The sequence below is a fragment of the Penicillium concentricum genome (assembly GCF_028827145.1).
Source record: "Penicillium concentricum strain IBT 3081 chromosome Unknown utg000001l_segment0_segment0, whole genome shotgun sequence".
In the NCBI taxonomy this organism is placed as follows: domain Eukaryota; kingdom Fungi; phylum Ascomycota; class Eurotiomycetes; order Eurotiales; family Aspergillaceae; genus Penicillium; species Penicillium concentricum.
In genome coordinates this window covers 869,554-893,020 of record NW_026622754.1, presented here as the reverse complement: position 1 = coordinate 893,020, position 23,467 = coordinate 869,554, and the positions used below count along the sequence as shown (strand labels likewise).

Genomic DNA, 23,467 nt, shown 5'->3' with positions numbered 1-23,467 from the left:
ACTTGGCCTGTCTTGTTCCTATGGATTACGAGTAAAGCACTGATGCAGAAGCCGCCACAAAAGCCCTGGCGGCAATAAGAAACAAACAACTTGAGCAGTGGGAACAATTTGACCCAATCAATTACATTCAAACAGGTAATCTATTGCTGTGGCCGTCTAGAGCAGAGATTCTAGATAGGGTATCATGGGAGATCATAAATCATGCAAGATCAAAAAAAAGCGCCGGGGAAAAAATGAGGGGAGAAAGAAGGTGGGAAGAAATCATCAAGCCATAGATCGTCTAGATCATGGAAGTCTCCAGGGTGCGTGGACTGAGGCAGGGCACAGACACATTGTCTAGTACCGGGATCCGCGAAGACTGAGACGTAGCGGAACTTGTGTGGGGAACATGGCGCGAAGGTTGCGTTTGCTTGTCCGCTGTGTGGGAAATGGGGTGCTCGGGAATAGGCACGTCCAGAGAAAGACCGTTGTGGCCGCTGTGTGTAAGACAGCCGACACAGCTGCAGTCGCTGCCGCATTGGCAGCTACCCGTCATATCAGAACAGGCGCTTGGTAGCCCGACTGGGTATTCCAGGGTGTAATATTCCGAAGGATGCATCAACGGCTGATTCAGCTGGTGATTTGCCGACAGAGGGGAGGAGTAACCGCTGGCCAGTGTGGAATTTGGGTCTGAGTACCTATCAAACGGAATCGGCTGGAAGCCATGGTCCATGGAAGGAGTGCTTTGCATGAAGTAAGGGAATGGGGTCGAAGGGGTTCCTCCCTGGTAAGGTGAGGCTTGGTAAGGGTTAATGACTTCCGGGTTCTTGTCATCGCCGTTGGAGGTGATTATGGCACCCATCTCTTGGACATGCTTCCGTGTTGTGGTGTTGAATGGATGAGCAGCGCAGCCAAGGCACTGGCAGTCTTCTCCGCAACTACAGTCGTGACAAGGATCACCGCCTGGTGGGGCATTGTAGGAAGGCTCGAGGTTATTGAGCATGTATGGACCCATAGAGGGCTGCGTGATTCCAAGACCGCTCATAGGGTTTGAGTACGCCATGGACGGCGGCGAGGTGACACCGTATGACATCCCTATTGGCGGTATTTGGGGCTGAGAGTGTGGTAGCATCATTCCCATGTACCCATTATGGAGGCTTGGGTGTTGGGGATGTGGTTGGTGCATGGCGGAATGCATGTAGTCTCCATGCGTGGGAATCGAGGAATTCTGCCATGGGGACATTTGGGGCATGGGGAATTGCATGTAACTCTGATGATCCCACGCAATAGGTTGTTGGAACTGCTGCTGGTCGGCCTCAGTGTACACAGCTTGATTCGTCGTGGAAGAGCGAGACACTCCGCAACAAGATCCACCATTCTGAGCCGGAGCAACAGCCGCCGTAGGAGCGGGGGCCGGGGTAGGTGGCTTTGGCTTTTGCTTTTGAGAACAACAGCTTGATACTTGAGGGGACTGCGAGCCTTGTCTGGTAGTTTCTGTGGGCGATGGCGTCTTTTTGTTTTGTGTAGACGCAGTGGGAGATGCATGTGAACCATTTGACGTGGGCTGTGAAGAGAAGTCCGAAATCAAGTTCGGCGTTCCATCCTCGAGCTTAACCTTGTCTGACATATTTTCTAATGCCCGCGCTATGTTTTCAGGTGCTGCTTGCATAGTACTCTGTCTTCTTCCGGACTTTTGAACCTTGCCCGGAGCTGGTGACGACGTTGAAACCATGGAGGATGGGGGAGACTGAGTTGAGTCATTGGCATCCATGGGAACTTTATAGAGCGGTCGACATAAGCATGATGAACCTGAAGCAAGTTAGTACAACACAAGACACATGTGTGGTAGTTTGGTACCAAAGATATCTCTACCTTTTGGAATGCGGACCATCACGGCATATGTCTTCTGGCAGCTACAAGTTCCTTTCGGGTGGGGACATTTTGCAAGAGGACGGCCGGCTTTAGGGACCTTCATCATAAGTCTATCGAAATGTTGGCATTTTGACGATCGATGACCTCGAATGCATGGTTCACTGGTGTAACTCTTTAGCCCGGTTTCATTGACAACATACGATATATCCTTACCAGGACCACTTGGCACCCTCTTCATCGAGAGGCATATTGGCGAAGAGATATGTATGATTCCGTCGAAGTTAAGGTGAGACGCCAGATTGATTCGTAATGTCGCAACCGTGTGTCGCAGAACCCCAACGGTTAGTCGATACCCCGCGCATGCAATCGCCCGTTTCCGCTAGGTCCGTGAGACGCCTCGTATTTGGACGACAAATTAAGCCATATGTATGCGCGTATTGTCAAAAGGTCGTTCGAGAGAGGGCAGATCGGAGTGAAAGGTGGAGTCAAGACGGAGCGAAGTGGAGGTTTTGGTTTCTTCAAGAAGCGGGAGAGATCGGGCTGATGTGATCGCAACACCAATACTATAGGATATGAAATAAGCACTAAGATACCGAATACATATGATCCGAAGCCATAGATCGCAAGTTCAGGCTATTTCTAAGGGGAAAACGGGAAAATTAGGTGCGGGGAGGTACGGTACCTGGGACATATTAGGTAATGCAATACCTTCCTTTTCGGGCTTGGCGCGAATTGTTTCGATGACGGCACTTTTGGGCATTTTTGGGACTTTGGCGACACTGGACTTTAAACCACCACAATGCCACCCAAAGCACCCGACAGTCCTCCAGCAGAGTCCAATGCCAGTCCTTTCTTTACAATCCCCGCTCCTTTGAAGCGCCTCTTCGACAAGTTCCCGTTGACTACCTATCCCGCCAACGAGATCCCTCAACGCCTTCAACCGCACGACAATGTCAACCAGCTGTATGTGTTTGCCGACGCATCTGGCGCACGACATGGCCGACCCTCATTCAATCCTCAATGTCTCAAATGGCAGGTTTGTGTCATCTATACTCGCATACTCGCATGCAAGGACGCGTGCAGCCGTCCCTGTCGGAACCATACTGATCGGCCTCGCTCTAGGCATACTTGAAATTCGTTGGGATTGACTTTGAGATCACATCGTCCAACAACCATGCATCGCCGACTGGCTCGCTGCCTTTCCTCCGCCCCTCGCTGCCGGCAGACACCTCGAATCCGATCCCTTCACACAAGCTCCAAAAGTGGGCCATCGAACAAGTTCACTGCGAGGAAGAGCAACAATTGAACCTGCGGTTCGAGGTTTATGCTTCACTTTTGGACAACCGGATACGCAGCGCTTGGGTAAGCCAATGATTCCATCAGAAACAACCCCTAGACTGGAAGGAGCTGACCGACGTGTCCCCGTGTCCAGTTGTACATGCTTTACCTAGACAGTGAGAACTTCGACGCCGTCGCACGCCGACTCTATGTGAATCCCACAACCTCGAACTCCATCGTGCGCGCCGCTCTAAGCCACCAGCTCCAACAGGCCGCCCGCGATGAGCTCCTCAAGACATCGCGCTACATCGACGCCGCTGATCTGGAAGGCGATGCGGGTGGCGCATTCGAGGCGCTGTCCACCTTGCTCGGCGAGGACGAGCACTTCTTCGGCCGACCAAACCCAGGCCTCTTTGACGCTAGCGTCTTCGCCTACACGCAACTGATTCTGGACGATAGCCTGGGCTGGAAACGGAATCGGTTGGGACAACTGCTCAGAGAGCATCCCAACCTTGTACAACACCGCGACAGATTACTGAAATTCTTCTAAATGTATAACAGCAAACCATGGCGTTAGATTCGGACTCATTTATTTGGAAAAAAATAATATATCTCCCGATTGACCTATCTCACCCCTTAACAAAACAAACCCCAAACCAAACCCTAACCCCAACCCACTTCTTCGCCCTCGCCCCCAAAACCTCCCCCAACAGCTCATCAACCCCCCTAACAACCACCCCATCTGCACCAGCATCAATAACCTCCTCCACCTCAAACCCAGCCACCCTAGCGGCATCCAAAACATCAGGAATAGCATGACAATAACTCGTAGGCCGGACCTTAACTCCCCTACCATCCGTAAACCCCGCCTGACTCTGCATCCCCATCTCAGCATGCATATTCGTCACAAGTAAATACCCACCAGACCTCATAATCCCCGCCGCAGCCGCAAAAACCGCTCAAGCGGAATATGTTCCAGCACCAACGTAGATATCACACCCACAGCACCCACTCCACACAATGAAGACGGAAGCTGCGTCTTCGATACAGGTTGAAGGAGGTCAAGGATACCAAGCTCAACGTCCGTCTCCGTTGCGCTTTTCGCATACTCGCGTGTCGCAGTCCGCGCTACGTCTAACATCCCCCGCGAGGCATCCAGTCCGATTACAGTGAAGTCACTGGCTTTGTTGGCTGTGGATAGGGCAGAGAGGAGCTGGATTGTGTTGCGGCCGGTTCCGCAGCCTAGATCTACTAGGGCGGGGCGGGTCTTGGTCTCAGTGGCCTCGGTCTCTGGTTGAAAGCGTCTGCTTACTCGGTCGATGAATTGGGGTAGTAAGGAGTGCATCTCGATTGTGTCGAGACGTTGGAGGAAGTTTCCATCTGTGTCGTAGACCTATTTTGTGTTAGTACTGGGTTTATGGGGTATATATGGCGTATAGATAATAAAGAGGATGTAGATGAATGGACAATGATGATGGGATATGCACCTACCTCGGCCCATTTATCGTATGCTTCTACCGTGTCCATATACTGCGTTTTCTGTGAATTTACAGAAGACTTTGTGGCTAGCAACTGTTGGATTGTCGCCATTTTGGATGTCAAGGTGATTGTATATTTTGGGGGTGTTGGTGGGGATATATAGATCTCGTTCCACGCTAATACTTGACGTTGTCTCCACTCTGAACATCGAACATGGAGTATACAATAGAGTCCGTGCTACATTGAGTCATACATGAATGACTCATTTATATCAATATAAATATATGTAGATAGAGAGGTATGAAAAATAGCGGGAATAACCGACAGGCTTCATAGCCCTAACACCGAGTCTACGAAGCCTAGGCCTACATTAAGAATTACGGTTAGGAAGCAATATTGATCATCAGAAGTATATGACGGTTTGGTCTAGTCACAAAGAAGAATCGTACACATTCATGTCACCATTAGAGAGACAAGGAAAGCGATAAGGAAAAGCCCGGGGGGAGAGCACAATAGGTAGAGAGGTCGACAAAGTTCCAGAATTGGAGTAAAAAATAAAGAAAGCACAAAAGACAGGCCAAAAGAGGGCGAGACATCAGTCCAGAAATCGCATAATTGCCGTACCGGACGGAACATAAGTCAAACGCTCGTGAAGAAGAGGAAAAGAGGGAAGGAGAAGAGAAGATAGAAAAGGGTAGAGAGAGAAGAGGGAAAAAAAAAACACTGAGTAATCGCAGCGGACATCGCGCATATTTGGTCATCAAGCAGTGAGTGAATCAATCATCGCCAGCCAAGTCATTCAGTAAACCGTCGCTCCAAACGGAGCTGTCTCCTTCAGGTCCTCTACGAGGTCCTCCACATTATTGAGATACCTCCCCAGAAGAGCCTGCTTCTCGTCCGTCGTACGTGTATCGCGGTTTGTTTTACTCGCAGCATTTGCCGCGGCGGAGTGCGCACTGCGCGAGAAGGGGGCAGAGGAGAGTTTGCTCGGGCTGCGCTGCAGACCTGGCGGGGAAGACATTGGTGCCGGGGTGAGGGTCTCGGGCATCAGATAGAAGTAAAGGAACTCGACGAGCTTGAGCTTAACTTCGCGGGAGGTGGCGCGCTGCTTGAAGAGTGATGTTACGGTGAGGAGGCCATCTAGGTCCTCAAATGTGCGTGTGTTTGATGGGCAGTCCAAGAGGGCTGTGACGAGTGTGAGGAGGGTTGCTGATTGCACGGCTGGACAGTTGATCGGGTCGAGGAGGTCGAGGAGGAGGTTCATGTAAATCTCGCGGGCGAAGAGGGTGCGCGAGCTGCGATGGAGGAGGAGGGCGCCTTGGATTAGATCCAGTGTGCAGACGATTAACATGTCATTTGTGCCGTTGCTTCCTCGTCCTAAAAGGTGTTCGAGGCAGGAAACTAGGCGCATAGCAACTGAAGTATATGGTTAGCCAGCCTCCGGGATAGAAATTTCCCAAGACGTACTGTTCCATTGAAAGCTTTCCTGCAATTTGGAGAATTCTCGAAATGCCGGATCATCCCGTAAGTCTGACAATGTCTTTGGCACGGGTTGAGTATCGGGGGATCGTGATCTCCGGTCCGAGACGGGCTTAGGTTTGGATAGACATATCTGTGCCAGTAGTCCCTCGACCTGGCGTAATCCTTTACGGATCTTGCTAGGTTCGTATGAGGAGAGGTAGTCGAACGAATGGGCTAATAGAGCCTCCATTGATAAATCAGATGCGAGATGGAATTCAACCGCTATCAAAAAAAGAAAAGCAAATGAACATTCTTAAACGAAAGGTCAAAGAGTGAGTGGAGAAGGTCCGTGTGGGTGGATGAGGTCAGTTGGGCCCTTCCAAGGTTCGGCGGTAAATAAAGACCCGTTGCCCCAGGCAACTGGTCAATAACCAAGGAACTCATCACATCGGAACTCTTAGCTCTTTTTTAGACCCTGGCGTCAGATTCGACTTTAATGTTAATTATAGTAGCGTAGGAACTTGATACCCTATGGAAATACACACATATGTTGACCTTGCTTACTCCGTACTCCGTTGCTATAGTGAACATTATATATTATATCCCTTGAATTCTCAATTCATTTGTCCCTACAGGGATTATGATCTATCAAATCATATTCCTTTTATCAATAACATTAAAAAATCGACATATCTCATTTGTCAACCCTATACTATCCCTCCAGGGCTGAGGGCTGAGGGCCAGACGTACCCAGGTGGGCAGTAGGCCACGGGTGGCCTCCCGCTTAGTCATGTACCTCGGCACCCATCTGGGCACCTGAGCATACCTGTCCACGTGTATGTACATCTTGCATAACCGTTTTGTGATATTAAATATTTTAGTGTGTACATATACGAACATATCCATGGATGTTGTAAGCTGTTGATGTCATCTATACCATAGCTCCGGCACTTAGCTTATGTAGCCCCGGAGCTCCCTAGCTCCCCCACGTATTTCTGCCGCCTTCAACCCCTCCATCTCCCCATCCACAATCATGAGCTCAACACCCTTCCAACCACCAAGCCCAGTTCCTCCCCGGACAAGCTCAGCAAATGCAACAAATGGCAACGGGAGCCCCTCCCACCGACACAAGCTGTCGATAATGGACGAAGAACCGACAAAAACCGGACATCGTCGCAACAAGTCCAGCGTGGACGGCACCAAGTACAAGGACGGTACATGGTCATCGAAGAATGATAAGATCCTCATGGGCCCATACGACTATGTGCACGAACATCCAGGGAAAGACATACGGCGACAACTGATCCACGCCTTCAACGCCTGGCTGCAGGTCCCGCCGGCAAGCCTGGCGATCATCACCAAAGTCGTAACGATGCTGCATACATCATCGCTGTTGTGAGTTTGAAACCTCTATACCACCTCCATCCTCTCACCGAATCTATAACCCGATGCTGATCGCGCGGACGCTAGAATCGATGACGTTGAAGACAACTCCGTCCTCCGCCGCGGCATTCCCGTCGCACACAACATCTTCGGAACAGCGCAAACAATCAACTCCGCAAATTACGTGTACTTCCTCGCATTGCAAGAAGTACAGCAGCTAAACAACCCAACCGCGATCGACATCTACGTGCAGGAGATGCTGAATCTGCACCGAGGTCAGGGCATGGACCTCTTCTGGCGAGACACCCTGACTTGCCCGACGGAGGACGAGTACCTAGAAATGGTCGGGAACAAAACAGGCGGGCTCTTCCGTCTGGCAGTGAAACTCATGCAGGCGGAGAGCACAACGGGCAAGGACTGCGTTGCCTTGGTTAATGTCATGGGTCTGATTTTCCAGATCTGCGACGATTACCTCAACCTCTCGAATACGGTGTACACGGAGAATAAAGGGTTCTGTGAGGATCTCACCGAGGGCAAATTCTCATTCCCGATTATTCATAGCATTCGCTCCAACCCGTCCAATCACCAGCTGATCAACATTCTGAAGCAAAATACAAAGGATGTGGAGGTCAAGCGCTATGCGGTGCAGTATATGAAGAATACGGGCAGCTTTGCGCATACCAGTCGGGTGGTCGCGGATCTGCGCGACCAGGCGTTCGCGTTGATTGAGGTGATTGATGCCACACCGAAGATTAATGGAGCTGGTGATGGGCAGATGGTGCGTGCTATTGTGGAAAAGATTGTGGAGTCGACACTGTCCGATCCAAATGCGCGCTAGTTGTTTCTTTGTTCTTTTTTGTCATTTTGACATGAATTTGTGGAGGTCGAGTCTTTGTTGGATATACCCAGTCCCAGTTATCTTGTTTTCACACTTGGCTATGTAGCTACGAGCGTTCACGATGATATGATTTATGTTTATATGGTTTTGAGAGTGTAAAATGTTGAAAGAGTTGTACTCAACAGCACGAAAGTAAATGGTAGTTTCATTAAGAACAATGTCCATGTTCATATAAGGGTATAACCACATCCCTGCCATCATGAGTCGTGTCGAGGCTGAAGCTAGACTTGAGCTCTACTTATGTAGATGGTAGATGATCTAGAAACGAGAAACCAAAAGCGCAAAATCTCACCAACATCAAACATGTCCACAAACGCAATGCGTCTATGTGTACATATATGTATGTCCCAAACACCAAAGATATAAGCTCACATAACCACGCAGCAAGCCTTCTCGAGCTTGCGCAGAACCTTGGGCAGCATCTTCTTGGCAAACTCCTCGAGTTCGTCCGGCTGTTGCTGTCCTTGCTGCTGGTGTCCCTGTTGGTGACCAGGGTACCCAGACGAGCCGCCCTGGTGACCGTTGTATGGAGGCATGACAGCCTCACCACCAGTCAGGTTGACGTAGATGCGACCAGCGTTATCCTCGGTGGCATACTGGAGCCCCAATTCACGGCACACCTGCTCGACGCGCGGCTTGATTTTCTGAATATGGTTCGCGGAGTGGTTTCCTTTGCCGACGATACTATATCGCGAAGCGGTATTAGTCGCGTGAATTCCAGCGCACATATTCACATTCCCTGGGGCTTGTTCTGTTGGCCACTTACACATGAAGGTGATTCTGTCCATGCGACTTGGCATACTTGATCCGTTCTTCCAGGATCTCCTCAGCCTCCTCGACAAACTGTCCGTGCAGATCGATAGTATCGGCCTCGACGCGCCCATCTGCATTGTTCTCGCGGAATATGAACTCAGACGCTTGTCTGTTATATTCCTCCATCTTGCGGCCGTGGGCCTTTCCCTCCTCGGAGAGTTGTTTAGCGCCGGCGCCATCGCCGCTGGAGTAGGCTTCCTTCGACTGGTTGGAGTGTTAGCGCTGATGGGACCAGAAATGCGATTGCGATTGAGATAATCGAGTGGAATTCGGGGGGTTGCATACCCGGCCGAAACATTGTCCGCGCTTGGAGGCTTCCTGGCGCGCGAGGTCGCGGAGCCGATCGTACTCCGCCTCTGCGTCGCTGCTGTTGTCGTGGTTGAAGGCTGGTGTTATTAGCGATTGCAATTATAAAGAATGATTGAGGCATTTACATACCCCGAGGGCCCATGTGGGACATTTCGTGTGACATGTTTGTGATGATGATTAGAAGCCCGGGGGGGAGGGAAGGGTACCTTCTTAAGGTGGAGAACACCCGAAAAATCAGATCGATCGATTCCGTGGGTCTTTCAATGTTATTTCCAAGGTACCGATCGATGGAACCAAGATTCTCACCCCATTGGGAGTCATAAGGTTCGAAAGAACTGTGTATATATGTATGAGTATGTATATTAATATACCAGTATATCAGATACTCGTTGATAATGATTTCAACATAACAGGAATTATTGACTGGGAATGGGCACAGACAGATTCAAAATCAGCAGCTTTCAATTCGCCCATTCGGCTTCTTCCGGTTGCCGATTTTTACGAGGGGGCTAATTATATTGGAAAAGATGAAGTTTATTTTGCCGAGTGCTTAGAAGAGAAAGGACATCCAGATCTTAGGGAGATAGTCAGAAATGGGCGGCTTCTTCATCGATTCCAATTTTGTTGTGGATATGACCTTAACGACTGGGATGGATTCATTGGGCTCTTTGTCGGTCTACCCAAGATATTGGGCATCGACGGGGATTCAAATTGTGAAACCTGGAAAGGGCACGCCTTAGAACGCTATCGAGAGGATCATCAACTAAAGCAACTTCTCAGACTGTCTAAAGATAAATGAAAGCGGACACAGTTTCAAACTTACGCTTTGCTGTGATGACTTTGTCGAGCAGGGACGGGAAAGGCAGAGCGTCTTAGTGTCATGATATTAGCTGGAGCTCCTACTAGGTATATAACATATGTACATAGTAGTGGATTCTTAAAGTATCAGGATACATACGTGCCTAGTAGGACTCGGCGGTTAGCTGTCCAATTAAAAACCCTTTTTAACTTTTCTATTTTCTTCTTCTTTTTGTCACCGGCCTAGAGAAATATATCAGGAGTTGTAGTAGTCATATGCCATCTGTCCCAAATGTCACGATCATCCAGCTGGTGGCCCAGATGGCTTTAGTGAATGGAATGGCCTCATGGTCTGACGTGTTTCATAAGGGCTATTCGATTCCGTTAAGCCAGCTTTTAACCTGCTTTTTCTTTGGACTCCAGTGCCTTTCCACTCCTGATTCTGTATCATCGGGCTCTTCTTCTTCGTTGGTGTCTTCCAAATCGATCCATGAATGTTGGTATATGGGTTTTTCGGCGAGAGGGTAACCCGTCGATCTTGACCATTCAAATATCCCGCGGGTTGCTCCTTCCGAGAGCATTTGCCAGGAGAAATCATACTTATAATCGCTAAGTGCCGCCGGGTGCTATGTTGGGCGTGGAATACGGTATTTGGATAGGGATCTCGCTGTTATCTGTTGCCAAATCCTGGATTGAATCATTATTTGCCAACATCCATTCCTAAGACTCGTATTCTAGACAATGACCACATCGAATATGCTGTCGGACCGTCAGATCTGTGTCGGAAAGTTGCGTGCCCCTAAAATGCCTCTAAGGCCAGACTGGAGGTTGCTCATGGCCTTCGCAGGCAGTAATGAATGATAACCGGCATTCGTCGTCGTGGCGTATTGATTCACCATTACTAGTCCCCATTCTAGAGGTCAAGAATGTCTGTGCTGTTTGGGCCCATGCCGAAGGTCCCTTTAGAGGTCCTCCACGTTGATCTGCCATTGACGAGAAGACTACCTTGGGATTCCTTTTCCTCGCAAGCGAACGAGATTGTCTTGTCGAAGGAAGCAAGGCCATCACCGAGGAAAGGCGGAGTCTGGATAACGAGAGGTCTCATATTTATGGCTTGCCGGGGGATTAGGTGTTGTTTGTTCCCAGCACCTAGATAGGAAGTCCATATCTTGAGACTTTGCTGGAGGACCTCGCTAAATTCAGCATCACTTGGTCGCAGGGCATCGCTCATGGTCATACACTGGCATGTCGGGTGCTGCGTGGGGGTTTGGGGACTGTGAATAGTCGAAGTCTAGGAGTGAGCGTAGAGGACGGGTCAATGTTCATTCTTATGTATTCTGGTTGCAAGTATTTAGAGGGATGTAGAGAGGTTGAAGTATTTGGGGTTCTGAGTGGCGTAGTGGAGGTGCTTTGTGGCGCGGGTTGTGGTTTTAAGGGTCCTACGGCGCAAGATAGCAGGAAAAAGGCCCTTGGCAATGATCTACATGCACAGTTAACAACAAATCAATGTAATTTATTCTTGTATGAGATGGTAATATATAATACATTGTATTACTAATAAGCTCAGCCGGTGACCCAGGGAAACCTCGGAATTCAGAGTTCAGTTTTAGACGCGGACTTCGATAGTCTCCATTGCCACGAGGAAATAAGTGGAGTCCAATATCAACTCCTACCACAAAATAGCGGCAAAATGGCGGCAGAAAACGGTTAGAAGCACTAGCTAGTGGGTCATCTAGTGCAGAACTTTGGGAAGAACCATGGAAGGCGATTGGAAAAGAGGAAATCCCCCTTTCACTTTTTTTTTTAGCCGATTTTGACATCGGTTTCAGGATTGCCTGCTGACTGACCTCCTTTTCAATCATATTAGAGTAGTCTTCTTGAATCCATTGGTGGAAGGATCAACTACTAACGTTGAAGGTGTGACAGTCAGTGTCTCGCCATTCTCGAATCGTCGCTTAGGTGGATTGTGGGCTCCACTGAAGATAAAACGGAGGATCCACGGATGTGCAGACTGTTGGATACCTGTTGGGGTCTCCGTACTATTGTACTTCAAAGAAGTTTCAAGGAAATCTCAAAGAACTGGAAATGGATGCATATGAGGAGGCGTAGACTAGTCTGATTGGGCAAGAGCACTGGCCTTTGGCTTTGTTTCTTTGTTTCCCTCAGACTGAAATCGTCTGAGGCGAGATCCTGCTGAGATGAGATTAGATGTCAGACTATATGGAGTGACCGTGTGGGTACGGAGTATAGAATATGGTAGTACAATATACATGTTGCAAGTTGTACTCAGGTGTCAGGGGTTCCCTAGACCTATCGAAGAACCGAATTGCCTCTTAACATTGGGTGTTATTTCCAGCATTGCATCTCCAAATGTGATTCGCTTTGTAGTTTGATATGCTAATTTTCCTCTCCACACGATCTGCACGCCTCCAGGATTCCGTATGTTTACATACATGGTATACTTTATTCTGTACACTAGATGGAGAATGTGAGAATGTTCCATAGAACTGTTTCTGCATATGTAGATATCTGAGAATAGAAATATAGAATACTCCGTACAATCACAAAAGCAAAAGCAAAAGGGGGCTGAAGGGGCCCCTAGTCCCCGAGTCTCCACACCGCCCAATCAGCTGACTCCGGGTATTGGACTGTATCATTTTGTAATTTACACATAACATATACTCAGGCAGTACTTTTCCCCCTAATAATCTGTAATTGCAGTGTATCCCCTTTCTCTGAAACTTTCCCAATTTCCCCCCTCTTGCCCCTTACCTTGTCAACTTTTTATTCTCTCTCTTCTCCAGATTGGATTCGATTCGAATTCTTCTGATTCCTTTCTTTTCGTTTTCTTTCATTTATACCCTTTTGCTGCTTCATTTTTGCAGCACGTTCAGGTGGGTACCCTTCTTTATTCCCTTTGATCTTGTCAATTGGCTTGCGATGGTAAATTTGGTTTCGACTCCTTGCGTCGGGATGCTTACACCAACTCTGAAACGCTGTCTGCTTCTGCTCGGCGGTGCTTGTACCACGCAACGCCCCCCTCGAGATCAATGCGATATTTCCCTCGGATGAAATTATTCTAGCTTGCTGACAGTTGAACGGACGTGGACAGCCCCTGTAACAAACCCGATATCCCTACAACGAACCTTTTCTCATCCACTTTCACACCGTTGACTGCGACTTCATACCGTCAAAATGGGTTGCGGAATGAGCACCGAAGATAAGGAGGGGAAGGCGCGGAACGAGGAGATTGAGAACCAGCTCAAGCGCGACAAAATGATGCAAAGAAACGAGATCAAGATGTTGCTCCTCGGTATGATCCCTTGACCCCTGATGGGAATATGGGCAGATGGCTGACTTGAAACACAGGAGCCGGAGAGTCGGGCAAGTCCACGATTCTCAAGCAGATGAAGCTTATCCACGAGGGTGGATACTCCCGCGACGAGCGTGAATCATTCAAGGAAATCATCTACAGCAACACCGTCCAGTCGATGCGGGTCATTCTCGAGGCCATGGAGTCCCTCGAGCTCCCCCTCGAGGATGCACGCCATGAGTACCACGTGCAGACCATCTTCATGCAGCCTGCTCAGATCGAGGGTGACAGCATTCCCCCGGAGGTTGGAAACGCCATTGGCCAACTTTGGCGCGACACTGGTGTTCAGGAGTGCTTCAAGCGCTCACGCGAATACCAGCTGAACGACTCTGCCAAATAGTGAGTAGTAACCGCTTGTCTGTCGCATTGCGACATGGCTAACTCGTTCTTTCTTAGCTACTTCGATTCCATTGAGCGTATTGCTCAACCCGACTACCTCCCCACCGACCAGGATGTCCTCCGTTCCCGTGTCAAGACCACCGGTATCACCGAGACCACATTCATTATTGGTGACCTCACATACCGTATGTTCGACGTTGGTGGCCAGCGATCCGAGCGTAAGAAGTGGATTCACTGCTTCGAGAACGTCACCACCATTCTGTTCCTCGTCGCCATCTCCGAGTACGACCAGCTTCTCTTCGAGGATGAGACCGTCAACCGTATGCAAGAAGCTTTGACCCTGTTCGACTCCATCTGCAACTCCCGGTGGTTCGTCAAGACCTCCATCATTCTCTTCCTCAACAAGATCGATCGTTTCAAGGAGAAGCTCCCCGTTAGCCCGATGAAGAACTACTTCCCCGATTACGAGGGCGGTGCCGACTACGCCGCAGCTTGCGACTACATCCTCAACCGTTTCGTTTCCCTGAACCAGGCCGAGCAAAAGCAGATCTATACTCACTTCACCTGCGCTACTGACACTAGTCAGATTCGTTTCGTCATGGCAGCAGTGAACGGTAAGCTCAGCCCAACTTGATTGCACAACATTTGACTAACGTTTCACAGATATCATCATCCAAGAGAACCTTCGTCTCTGCGGTTTGATCTAATGAACCTATTGGAAGTGTGTCGAACCTAGATCGCATGTTTTTATTAACCGGGGCTGATCGTATCCGGTCAAAAAAAGCCTCGTTTCAAGATTCCGGCGTTGATTCTCTTTTGCGTTTCCTTTTCTTATTCTCAGTTCTAATTTCCCCCCGCCCTTGACACGATCTCTAGCCGGTTTTTGTGTTTTCTATTGTCACTCCTGATATCCACGACAGAAAACAAGTGTCTCCCTTCTTTTTTTCTCTTTCCTATTTCCTTTCTTTTTTTTCAACCCTGATTTGAATGCTGGATATCCTATCATCTCTCTCCCCCATTTCTTGTTTATGTATGTAACCATATCTTCCCCATCATTTTCCTTGGTCTTGCGTCCGTTGGAAGCCAAGAGCGTCCATCCGGGCATCGGGCACGGGGAAATGGCAGGATCCGCGGATTTGAATGTTTCCTTCTCATGTGTCATGCCAGGCCGGTCGTTGGGTTATTTCAGAGTTCATTGACTCTTAAGGTTCTGACTCTTAATTCCACCCTGTTTCTATACAGCCTTCGATTCGTATCCTTATATTCGTATTCTCTCCAAGTTGTAGATATCGACAATCGCGTTATGATTATGTAGACAGGTATAGACAGTTAATCTATGCAGAGCGAAATAAGGGTATTGACGCATAAAGATGATCAAACTACCGCAGAAAAAGTCTCAAGGCATCGGCAAATCACACCTCAAAACCTCAACTTCGGCCCAACATAAACAATCAGAATAGCAACAACCCATAGTCCGAAAATCCACGCATACAACATCATCCGCCCCCACAGCCCCTTCCCCTCCGTCATCTTGCGCAACATCCCCATCCTCTTGCCCGCAGCCTCCATCGTTGTACTCGTACGGTCGATACCCGACACCGCACGATCCAAAGCAGACTTCTCGCCCTCCAGCGTCGACTGGAAACTCTGGGATGAGGATTTCAATTGCGAAGCAAGCGTTAGAAGAGAGCTGGTTAAATCTTCCTGTTCCATTCTGTGGGTACTCAGTTCAGTTTCGGTTTCAGCGAGCTTGGTCGTATTGGTTCCAGTCGCAGCTGCCTTTTCGGTGGGCTGTGCGGGGATTTTGTGGCGGTTGCGGAGGGTTGGGGGTGTTGGTTGGCTTGTTGATGAGGGTGTTGGTGTTTGGGTTTTTGTAGATGCTGTTGCGGATGGAGTCGTGATTTGTTGCGCTTCGCTCGTTCCCTTTACTTCTCGTTGCGAATCTGATGGGTTTGTTTGTGCTTGCTCTTTCGGTTGGGATACCGGCGCGGTAGATTTCTCGACGACGGGCTTTGAGAATAGCTCCTTCCATTCGTCATCGTCATCGGTCTCGTCGTCTTCATCTTGATTCGCTTCGGCTTTGGCGTCTTCTTCCTCGAGAATGATCTGTATGCGCTTTAAGAGCTGTTTGTCGCGCGCGATCTCGGCTTGGGCTTCGTGTTTGCGGTCGAGGGGTTTGATTTGTGGGAGGGAGCGCTCGAGTTGGGTGAGGAGTGAGCGGGCGTATTCGACGTTCTGGAGCTTTGGTCAGATTGAGATTCTGATATATTTTTCCTTTGAAAGTATTTCCCTTGCAATTAAAGACTTGGGAGGGTGGAGTAATTGCTTACCTTCTTCACGCGCATACGCTGGTATTCTGATTGTTGGAATGAGCGCCGGTCTGTCCCCGGGGAGAGGAAATTGTGCTCAAGTCTGGTAAACAGGCGGGCGACATTGAGAAGAGCGAGATCTGGAGAGCCCTCAGAGGGGAATGCGGTTACCGTCATGACTGCGACTTGGGATCAGAGAAGTGCGGTAGCTGCAGGTTGAATATGTGGCGTTGATGTAGAGGGCGCTTTCGAGATGACTCAGCATCAGGCCCGGTTCCAGGTGGGGACGGGTGGATCTTGAGTTTAACTACATCGACTCCATACAACTATCAAAAGAACCCGGTCTCTAACTTGATTGAATTATGCGCCCGTAAGATTCTCAAAAGCTCGTAGCTCCCTCGATTTTAGCACAGATGAAGCCGATGGCCTCTTCACCGGATCATGTATCAGCATGAAACGAAACAGATCCCTCAACTGGTCCGGCATCTCTACCGTTTTTATCTCCTCGTCGAAAGGTAAGATTGCTTGTAGCTCTGGCTTAGTTTCACTGAGAGTTTTGGCAATATTTACGCAGGCTTTAAGGAAATGGCCATCAACCTCATCAGCAATCGGAATATTCCAGTCGGGGAAGAGCCGCTTGACCTTTGCCATAGACCAAGGCACATTAAGAAGAGGATGAGTGCTACCCCACATGCCTAACACACCAGGTTTGATCCAGCAAAGCAACATCGCGGCAACTGCCCAGACCTGTGATGGCTCTGCACATGCTTGACCAAGGAAGACTTCTGGTGCTCGCATGGCGTATGGCTGGGCGTTAATCAGCTCGCCAACGGGAACCACTATGGGTGTGTTATATTAGTTAAAGTATATCTCGTCTGTCAATATTTGCTTACCTAGTCCTAGGTCTCCCACTTTAGCGGTGATACAATCAGACCCGATGCTACAAAGTAGAATATTAGCGGGTTTAAAGTCTATAGTATGTAGTTAGTAAATGCTAACTATAGGTTCTAAGGTTATGAATAGGTGCTTTACCTGTATTCACATATTTAGAACCCTCCAGAATGACACAACTAGTTAGCGCCGCTCTTAGGACAGAAGTAATAAGCGAAAGGGTGCCTATATGGCTAGTCTGGTATCTCAACTCTGCAAGAGTGGTATCCAGCCACTCCAGGGCGATAGTTCTGTCGTCGACCACATCATATAGTTTTCGGAATAATTGAGAAGAAGCAACCCCAGGAAGGCTATAGGCCTGAATTTCGCGATCCATATTCTTCACAGCAATTGCATCGCTATTTAAAGCTCTTTTGATGAAAGCCCTATGTGGCAAAGTCAGCCTTGGAATCGGGACATTATTTAGATACTGATTAGATAATATGTATAACGAACCATTGGGGGGCTTTCAGGGCGCTACGAGGATACTCATGGGGAATTATCTCGGCTTTAAAGACAGTGGAGATGTGCGTATTATCTCCCTTAACGAGGTCGAGAATGCGGTAGTTCCAATCGGCGCCTTGAAGGATATTCCCAGGAGAAAGTGATGACATGGTTCGAATCAAAGGATTTCTTGTGGCAAATGAAGCCGGCCGGATGAGATACATTGAAGGGTATCTATGGAATGAATAGAACAAATGTGAGAAGATAGCGGGCTCATATGCATCGATGGTTGGATACACAAACAGAGCGCGAAAGATCAGGGAGAAAATATTGGAGGATTGGTAGACCCCGAGAATTAACCCCTTGTTTGTGGCTGCGTGGCTGTGTCGGCTGGGATCTGAATATCGAATGCCCTCATCAGCGGGTTTAGTGTTCATGATTGGTACGTACTTCCAAGCACGGGCACGAGTACGAAAGGTAATAACGGCCAGTATGTCACTTTAGATTTTGCCTGCAGTATGACTATGGGGAAACGTTAAGTTGCACATTGGCCATTATTCTCTGCTGGTATATTAGGTGAATGCCTCCAAACTCCTCTGCGACATCTGAGCGTTAAGAAAACCATGGAAACCCCATCTTAAATAACATTCAATCTGATATCTAGATTATACCATACTACCTTTCCTATTTATACTACTGTTTCTAATATTTATTTACTTGTTTGCTTATAATTACCTTATTTCTTCCTTTCTCGCTTCTTTCTCCAGACTTAGCAGATAGAATGTCATTCGGTTTCTCAGTTGGAGACATTATACTCTGCAGCCAAATCACCTATCGACTATTCACTGCTGCAACCACCGGCCGGAAGTATGCACCACGCGATCTACGAGAGCTCGAAGGTCTCTTGTTCAGCTTGAATTGCTCTTTGGCTCAGTTGCAAAGAGCTTCAATAACTATCTTGTCAAGAAACTCCGATACTCCGGATGATGCTGCCGAGGTTGCTCAACAATTAGGGTTTATGATCCGCTCGTGCCTCCAAACCCTAGGACATCTTGAATCGGCCACAGACAAGTACCGAGCAACAGTGACCACGCCTTCGTTGTTACATGATGGACATAAATTCAATCTCTTGAATTCCCAACAATTGACTACTCAAGTCAGAACACAATGGCGACGGATTATGTGGGACCTCAGAGGCGAGTCCTTGACTCAATACCGACGAAAGCTCGAGTCGCATCTTAATGCGATCAATCTTCTCTTGAATACCCTCATATGGTACATCCTATATGTAATCTCTCTTTGGGTATCTTGTCGCTAATACATTCCAGGTCCGCCACCGATCGCATCGAACAAGACGGCATGCGACAAGGAAAAAGAATCGAAGAGTTACTTCACCAATCATCACACTTCAACAACGCATTGCTTCACCTGGTGCCGAACCCAAGCTGTACCGCACTTAATAGTTTGTTTGAGCACTCCCGTGGTTCTTCACTGAGCGTACCATCGACATTTGAGCCAGTTTTATCAAGGCCAGGACCCAGGCTGGATCAAGATTCTACCAGTGTATATTTTATGGGAAGTCAGCGGGGCCATGCAGGTCTCTCCAACGGGATAATAGCTTAATCATTAGTCCTTACTCGGGCTTTCTGCAGAAGGTTTCGAGCCTGCAGGATGACCGGTCTCGACAAAACGGTCTCGTTTGCAATGGCGTTCACTTGTGATTTATAACCATTTGATCATGAAAAATCCAAACATTTTAATACAGTCAAGGATCCTGAAGATATTCTTAAACTACAAAGGCAAATAACTGTCTTGCTTCAATCTATTTTCATGAAGATACCGTAAACATAATACTTGTCGTATTCATATATATTACTAAACATGTGCTTAGCAAAATAAAGATATCTGCCACCCAAAGCAATGCTTGACCGAAAGAGACAATCCAAGCCCACACTTTTCTAAGGAAAGACATTATTCGTGAAATAGTAAAGGCGCCCATAGGGAAGGGAATAAGAAAGAAAGGCGTAATCAAAGGCATAACAAACAGCAAGGAAAACAAAGATCTCAGTATCACAGAGCCCCAGTCTGAAATGCATTAAGAAAGAAGAAGACTACCCCCAAGTCCATTGAATGGAACAAGCGGCCAGCTAGCTGTATTCAACAACAACTCGCTTCCAAGTCCGCCCTCCCTCGGCATCCTCATCACTCATTTGCTGGATCGATTCATTGCGTTTTTGCACTTCCTCGCCTGCACCAGGTGAAGATGGAGGACTACTTGCTTCGATGACGGATCTCTCGCTTTGCTGTTCTCTGGCCTGTGCAGCGAGAGTTCCACTGCTTGGGAGGAGGCTTGTATGCGATAAAGGTTGTAGGATATCGCATGCAGATGGAGAGAGAAAGCCCGGTGAGACGAGATTTCCTTTTTCCATGTTGATAGACTGGAGCCAGAAGTCTTGCTCTTGTTTGAATTCAGAAATAGGGATGTATGTTTGTCTCCGACGATATTTGATATATCGGATGATGATGAGGCTGAGAAGAGAAAAGCCGATCAGGCTGGCCACTGGCAAAACAAGCTTGGTAGCTGACAGGAGTTCACACGACAGATGGTTGTATCCTTGTTCGACAGTGTTCATGACGGGATTTTGGGTTGGATAACGTCCACCACTCGCGAAGAATATGTTGAAACTGTCACCCCTGTCGAAAGGGGGAAACAGCTCAACTTAAGACTGCGCGTGTGGGGAAGTAAATCCAGGCCAGACCTCGAAGGATTTTACCAAGTCACGGATACCAGTATTGAATCGAGACTATAAGCGGACTTGGCGGGGAGGCGAGCGGAAGGAACTAGTGGGACGGTGTGCAGGGGGCTTTTTTACTTTATATATAAGAGCTAGAGATCGAAATAGATTCTAAATAGGCTATGGGGGGGGGTGATCGAAGATCGAAGCATGGCGGGATGTGTCTGCAAGATAGGGCTGGCGTACGGCGTACATGGAAAAAAAAAAATAGAAAAAAAATAGAGAGCCCGACAACCGGGATCTGAAGAGGCGAATTAGAATTACTTGATAGATCGAAAAAGCCAAAACAAAATACAAAATACTGTCTTTTGCCTCCAAGTATAAAGTGGATAAATAAGGCCAGCCAGCCCTCTCTCCACTCAGCTTGCCTCCTACACGCCACTTACCATTTTCTTTGTTTAACACCATATGTCTCTACGGAGGATAAACGTATTGAGAATTAAACCCAAATCAATACGGAGTATGATCCATATGAGAAAACATGTGTCGATCATGACAAATGTACTCCGTACATAACTCCGTGAGGTTGATGGCATTCAGCTCGCGCCTGCATGGGTCCCCCGCGCTAAGCACTTTCATGCATCGAATCACACTGCAAGATTCCTTTCTCGGCTATTATAGTGGGCTACACGAATGTAAACAGTTACCTCTTAGGTCTGTCCAGATCAATCTGAGGTGGATCGACCGATCGCCTTCACTGGCTCGGGTGCATAAGCCTGCAAATTAGAGAAACAAAACCCCCCAAAAAATAAGCGATCTGGTTATATATTGTTACCGATTTACTAGATTCCCAGAAAAGAAAAGAAAAAGAAAAAAAAAGCCAATATATATAAAAATGTAAATAAATCCTAGAGTTTAGCGGTGACATTCAGCTCCTCTTTGGCTTGTTCACGCAATTTTGCACGAAGAATCTTGCCCGAAGGATTCTTCGGTATGGCATCGAGGAATACAACTCCGCCGGTAATCCGCTTGAACGCGGAGACCTTGTTGTCGATGAAATGCGCGATCTCCTTTGCGGTGGCGGATTGACCCGGTGTAAGCACCACATATGCGCGAGGTCGTTCATCGTTGTTGCTAATCTGAGTTAGAAAAAAAAAAAGAAATAGAAATAGAAATAAAACATTCCTACTAACCTGATAACTCCAATCACTGCAACATCTGAGATTGCCGGATGTTCAAGTAGAAGAGCCTCCAATTCGGCGGGTGCCACTTGATTACCCTTGACTTTGATTAATTCCTGTTTATATTAGTTTCTTTTTCTTTTTCTGCTTTTCTGCTTTTCTGAAAATAAATACCTTCATTCGATCCACAACATGGAATTTACCATAATCATCCACAAACGCAATATCACCCGTGAGCAGCCAGCCATCCTCAGTTTTGGTTTCTTTAGTGGCCTTTTCATTATGCCAGTAGCCTTTCATAACATTAGGAGCTCGAACCCACAGCTCGCCACGAGAATTCCTCTCCGTCACTTCTGTTCCATCGAACATGATCTTCGCTTCGCAATTGGCATTGAGCTCACCGACAGACGCAGAAGTACTGATTTCGGTAGGAACCCATCCTGTAACAGAGCAAGTCGCCCTAGAAAGAAGCAGATGGGTTTAGTTTCCAAACAATAAATAGCTTAGAAGAAAAAAAGAAAAAAAAAAAAGCATCAAAACAACTCACTCAGTCATCCCCCATCCTTGTTTAATATTAATCTTCCCAGGAGGCCACAACTTCTCAACCTCCTCACAAACCTCCCTCCCCAACGGCGCAGCACCACTCCCAACCGACTCCACACTACTCAAATCATAATTCCTAACAGCAGGATGTTTCGCCAATGCAACAACAACAGGCGGGACGAGAATAAAATCCGTAATCCGGAATTTCTGCGTATACTCCAGCAGCTTGATAAAATCAAACTTGGGCATGATGTACACCGGCGTCGCACGGTATAGCGCAGCCGCGATGAAGATATTCTGCGCCATTGCGTGATACATCGGCAGGAAGCATAGCCATCTGGAACGCTCGAGACGGGCCTTGTAGTCCAGGTGAAGACTTGCGGTGTGGCAATACTGGAGCATATTGGCGACATAGTTCTTGTGCGAGATCTCCACGCCTTTGGGGCGGCCGGTTGTGCCGCTGGAGTAATTGAGTGCCAGTGTTCGGGACGAGAGGGTTGGTGTGTTTAGATCGTCCCAGATGAAAGCGTGACCTTCTTCTTCTGAAGCGAGGAGGTCGCTCCAGTATGCGCAGCCTTTTTGCGGGTTCGGGATGCCGTCGTAGATGGAGTTGTCGAAGGCGAAGATGCGGTTTTGTGGTAGGTTGGCTTGTTTGGCTGCTTCTAGACCTGTTTCTAGACTGTTGCTTGCACAGAGGAGGTATGTGGCGCCGCTGTCTTGGAGTTGGTAGGCTAGTTCGCGGGCTACGTAGGTGGGATTTGCGCCGGTGAAGATTCCTCCGGCCATTATCACGCCCATGAAGACTACTGGGAAGAAGATATCATTGCCCGAGAAGAGGAGGACGCGGTCTCCTGTCTGTAGTCCGGATTTGCGTAGGCCGGCGGCGAGCCGCTGGCTCCAGAGGCGGAGATCATGGGGGGTGAGGTAGTGGGTTTCTGGGCGGGCTGCTTCTAGGTAGCACTTTTGTGTTTGGGAGAGAGATGCCGTGGGAGATTTGAGGAGAAGAGTAGCTAAATGAGTGTCTGGGATATCGATTGTCCAGCGAGATTTATACGGCATGTTGGGAATATAACGGGTAATGTTTCAATATCAATATAGGAGAATAGGACTAGGAACAGACTTATAGGTTTAAGAGTATATTGTCTAATGCATAATTTCCCTTCATAATTCCATCTCCCCGCATCGGTTATACCTTGGAAAGTGTGGTTTTTGCGGGGAAATTAAGCCGAAGCCTCGGTCTTTCAATCGAGTAGAGTGCTACTGGGCTGATGCATATAGGCTATTAACTGATTTGGACTTTATGGTCTCAACTTGAAGTTGGATATACCCCAATAAGATCCTTG

At 48.1% G+C, this 23,467-nt stretch overlaps 12 protein-coding genes across 12 annotated transcripts; 3 read left to right on the top strand and 9 right to left on the bottom strand.

Moving 5' to 3' along the window:
- Positions 1-280: 280 nt before the first annotated feature.
- On the bottom strand, positions 281-2,099 carry N7517_000344 (copper fist DNA-binding domain-containing protein; the record flags this gene model as incomplete). The annotated part of the gene is made up of 3 exons (XM_056718074.1): positions 281-1,788; positions 1,837-2,012; positions 2,065-2,099. 3 exons carry the CDS (start codon positions 2,097-2,099, stop codon positions 281-283), a joined length of 1,719 nt encoding a protein of 572 aa, XP_056582209.1.
- A 551-nt stretch (positions 2,100-2,650) lies between these two features.
- Positions 2,651-3,679, top strand: N7517_000343 (putative mitochondrial outer membrane protein (Sam35); the record flags this gene model as incomplete). Its single annotated transcript, XM_056718073.1, has 3 exons — positions 2,651-2,887; positions 2,974-3,213; positions 3,284-3,679. 3 exons carry the CDS (start codon positions 2,651-2,653, stop codon positions 3,677-3,679), a joined length of 873 nt encoding a protein of 290 aa, XP_056582208.1.
- A 378-nt stretch (positions 3,680-4,057) lies between these two features.
- N7517_000342 (class I SAM-dependent methyltransferase) lies at positions 4,058-4,719 on the bottom strand (the record flags this gene model as incomplete). Its single annotated transcript, XM_056718072.1, has 2 exons — positions 4,058-4,522; positions 4,621-4,719. The coding sequence occupies 2 exons, from the start codon at positions 4,717-4,719 to the stop codon at positions 4,058-4,060; spliced, it is 564 nt and encodes a 187-aa protein (XP_056582207.1).
- Positions 4,720-5,407: 688 nt separating this feature from the next.
- N7517_000341 (cell division control protein 14) lies at positions 5,408-6,319 on the bottom strand (the record flags this gene model as incomplete). The annotated part of the gene is made up of 2 exons (XM_056718071.1): positions 5,408-6,024; positions 6,076-6,319. 2 exons carry the CDS (start codon positions 6,317-6,319, stop codon positions 5,408-5,410), a joined length of 861 nt encoding a protein of 286 aa, XP_056582206.1.
- Positions 6,320-7,102: 783 nt separating this feature from the next.
- On the top strand, positions 7,103-8,290 carry N7517_000340 (FPP/GGPP synthase family protein; the record flags this gene model as incomplete). The annotated part of the gene is made up of 2 exons (XM_056718070.1): positions 7,103-7,464; positions 7,540-8,290. The coding sequence occupies 2 exons, from the start codon at positions 7,103-7,105 to the stop codon at positions 8,288-8,290; spliced, it is 1,113 nt and encodes a 370-aa protein (XP_056582205.1).
- A 428-nt stretch (positions 8,291-8,718) lies between these two features.
- N7517_000339 (Smr domain-containing protein) lies at positions 8,719-9,635 on the bottom strand (the record flags this gene model as incomplete). Its single annotated transcript, XM_056718069.1, has 4 exons — positions 8,719-9,034; positions 9,117-9,367; positions 9,449-9,549; positions 9,602-9,635. The coding sequence occupies 4 exons, from the start codon at positions 9,633-9,635 to the stop codon at positions 8,719-8,721; spliced, it is 702 nt and encodes a 233-aa protein (XP_056582204.1).
- A 1,548-nt stretch (positions 9,636-11,183) lies between these two features.
- Positions 11,184-11,501, bottom strand: N7517_000338 (uncharacterized protein; the record flags this gene model as incomplete). The annotated part of the gene is made up of 1 exon (XM_056718068.1): positions 11,184-11,501. One exon carries the CDS (start codon positions 11,499-11,501, stop codon positions 11,184-11,186), a length of 318 nt encoding a protein of 105 aa, XP_056582203.1.
- Positions 11,502-13,465: 1,964 nt separating this feature from the next.
- gpaA (guanine nucleotide-binding protein subunit alpha gpaA) lies at positions 13,466-14,689 on the top strand (the record flags this gene model as incomplete). The annotated part of the gene is made up of 4 exons (XM_056718067.1): positions 13,466-13,583; positions 13,640-13,982; positions 14,040-14,596; positions 14,646-14,689. The coding sequence occupies 4 exons, from the start codon at positions 13,466-13,468 to the stop codon at positions 14,687-14,689; spliced, it is 1,062 nt and encodes a 353-aa protein (XP_056582202.1).
- A 712-nt stretch (positions 14,690-15,401) lies between these two features.
- N7517_000336 (uncharacterized protein) lies at positions 15,402-16,468 on the bottom strand (the record flags this gene model as incomplete). The annotated part of the gene is made up of 2 exons (XM_056718066.1): positions 15,402-16,217; positions 16,313-16,468. The coding sequence occupies 2 exons, from the start codon at positions 16,466-16,468 to the stop codon at positions 15,402-15,404; spliced, it is 972 nt and encodes a 323-aa protein (XP_056582201.1).
- Positions 16,469-16,651: 183 nt separating this feature from the next.
- N7517_000335 (uncharacterized protein) lies at positions 16,652-17,835 on the bottom strand (the record flags this gene model as incomplete). The annotated part of the gene is made up of 4 exons (XM_056718065.1): positions 16,652-17,130; positions 17,185-17,262; positions 17,324-17,607; positions 17,678-17,835. 4 exons carry the CDS (start codon positions 17,833-17,835, stop codon positions 16,652-16,654), a joined length of 999 nt encoding a protein of 332 aa, XP_056582200.1.
- Positions 17,836-19,812: 1,977 nt separating this feature from the next.
- On the bottom strand, positions 19,813-20,298 carry N7517_000334 (uncharacterized protein; the record flags this gene model as incomplete). The annotated part of the gene is made up of 1 exon (XM_056718064.1): positions 19,813-20,298. One exon carries the CDS (start codon positions 20,296-20,298, stop codon positions 19,813-19,815), a length of 486 nt encoding a protein of 161 aa, XP_056582199.1.
- A 1,010-nt stretch (positions 20,299-21,308) lies between these two features.
- N7517_000333 (acyl--CoA ligase) lies at positions 21,309-23,183 on the bottom strand (the record flags this gene model as incomplete). The annotated part of the gene is made up of 4 exons (XM_056718063.1): positions 21,309-21,534; positions 21,594-21,697; positions 21,756-22,041; positions 22,129-23,183. 4 exons carry the CDS (start codon positions 23,181-23,183, stop codon positions 21,309-21,311), a joined length of 1,671 nt encoding a protein of 556 aa, XP_056582198.1.
- Between the last annotated feature and the right edge of the window lie 284 nt (positions 23,184-23,467).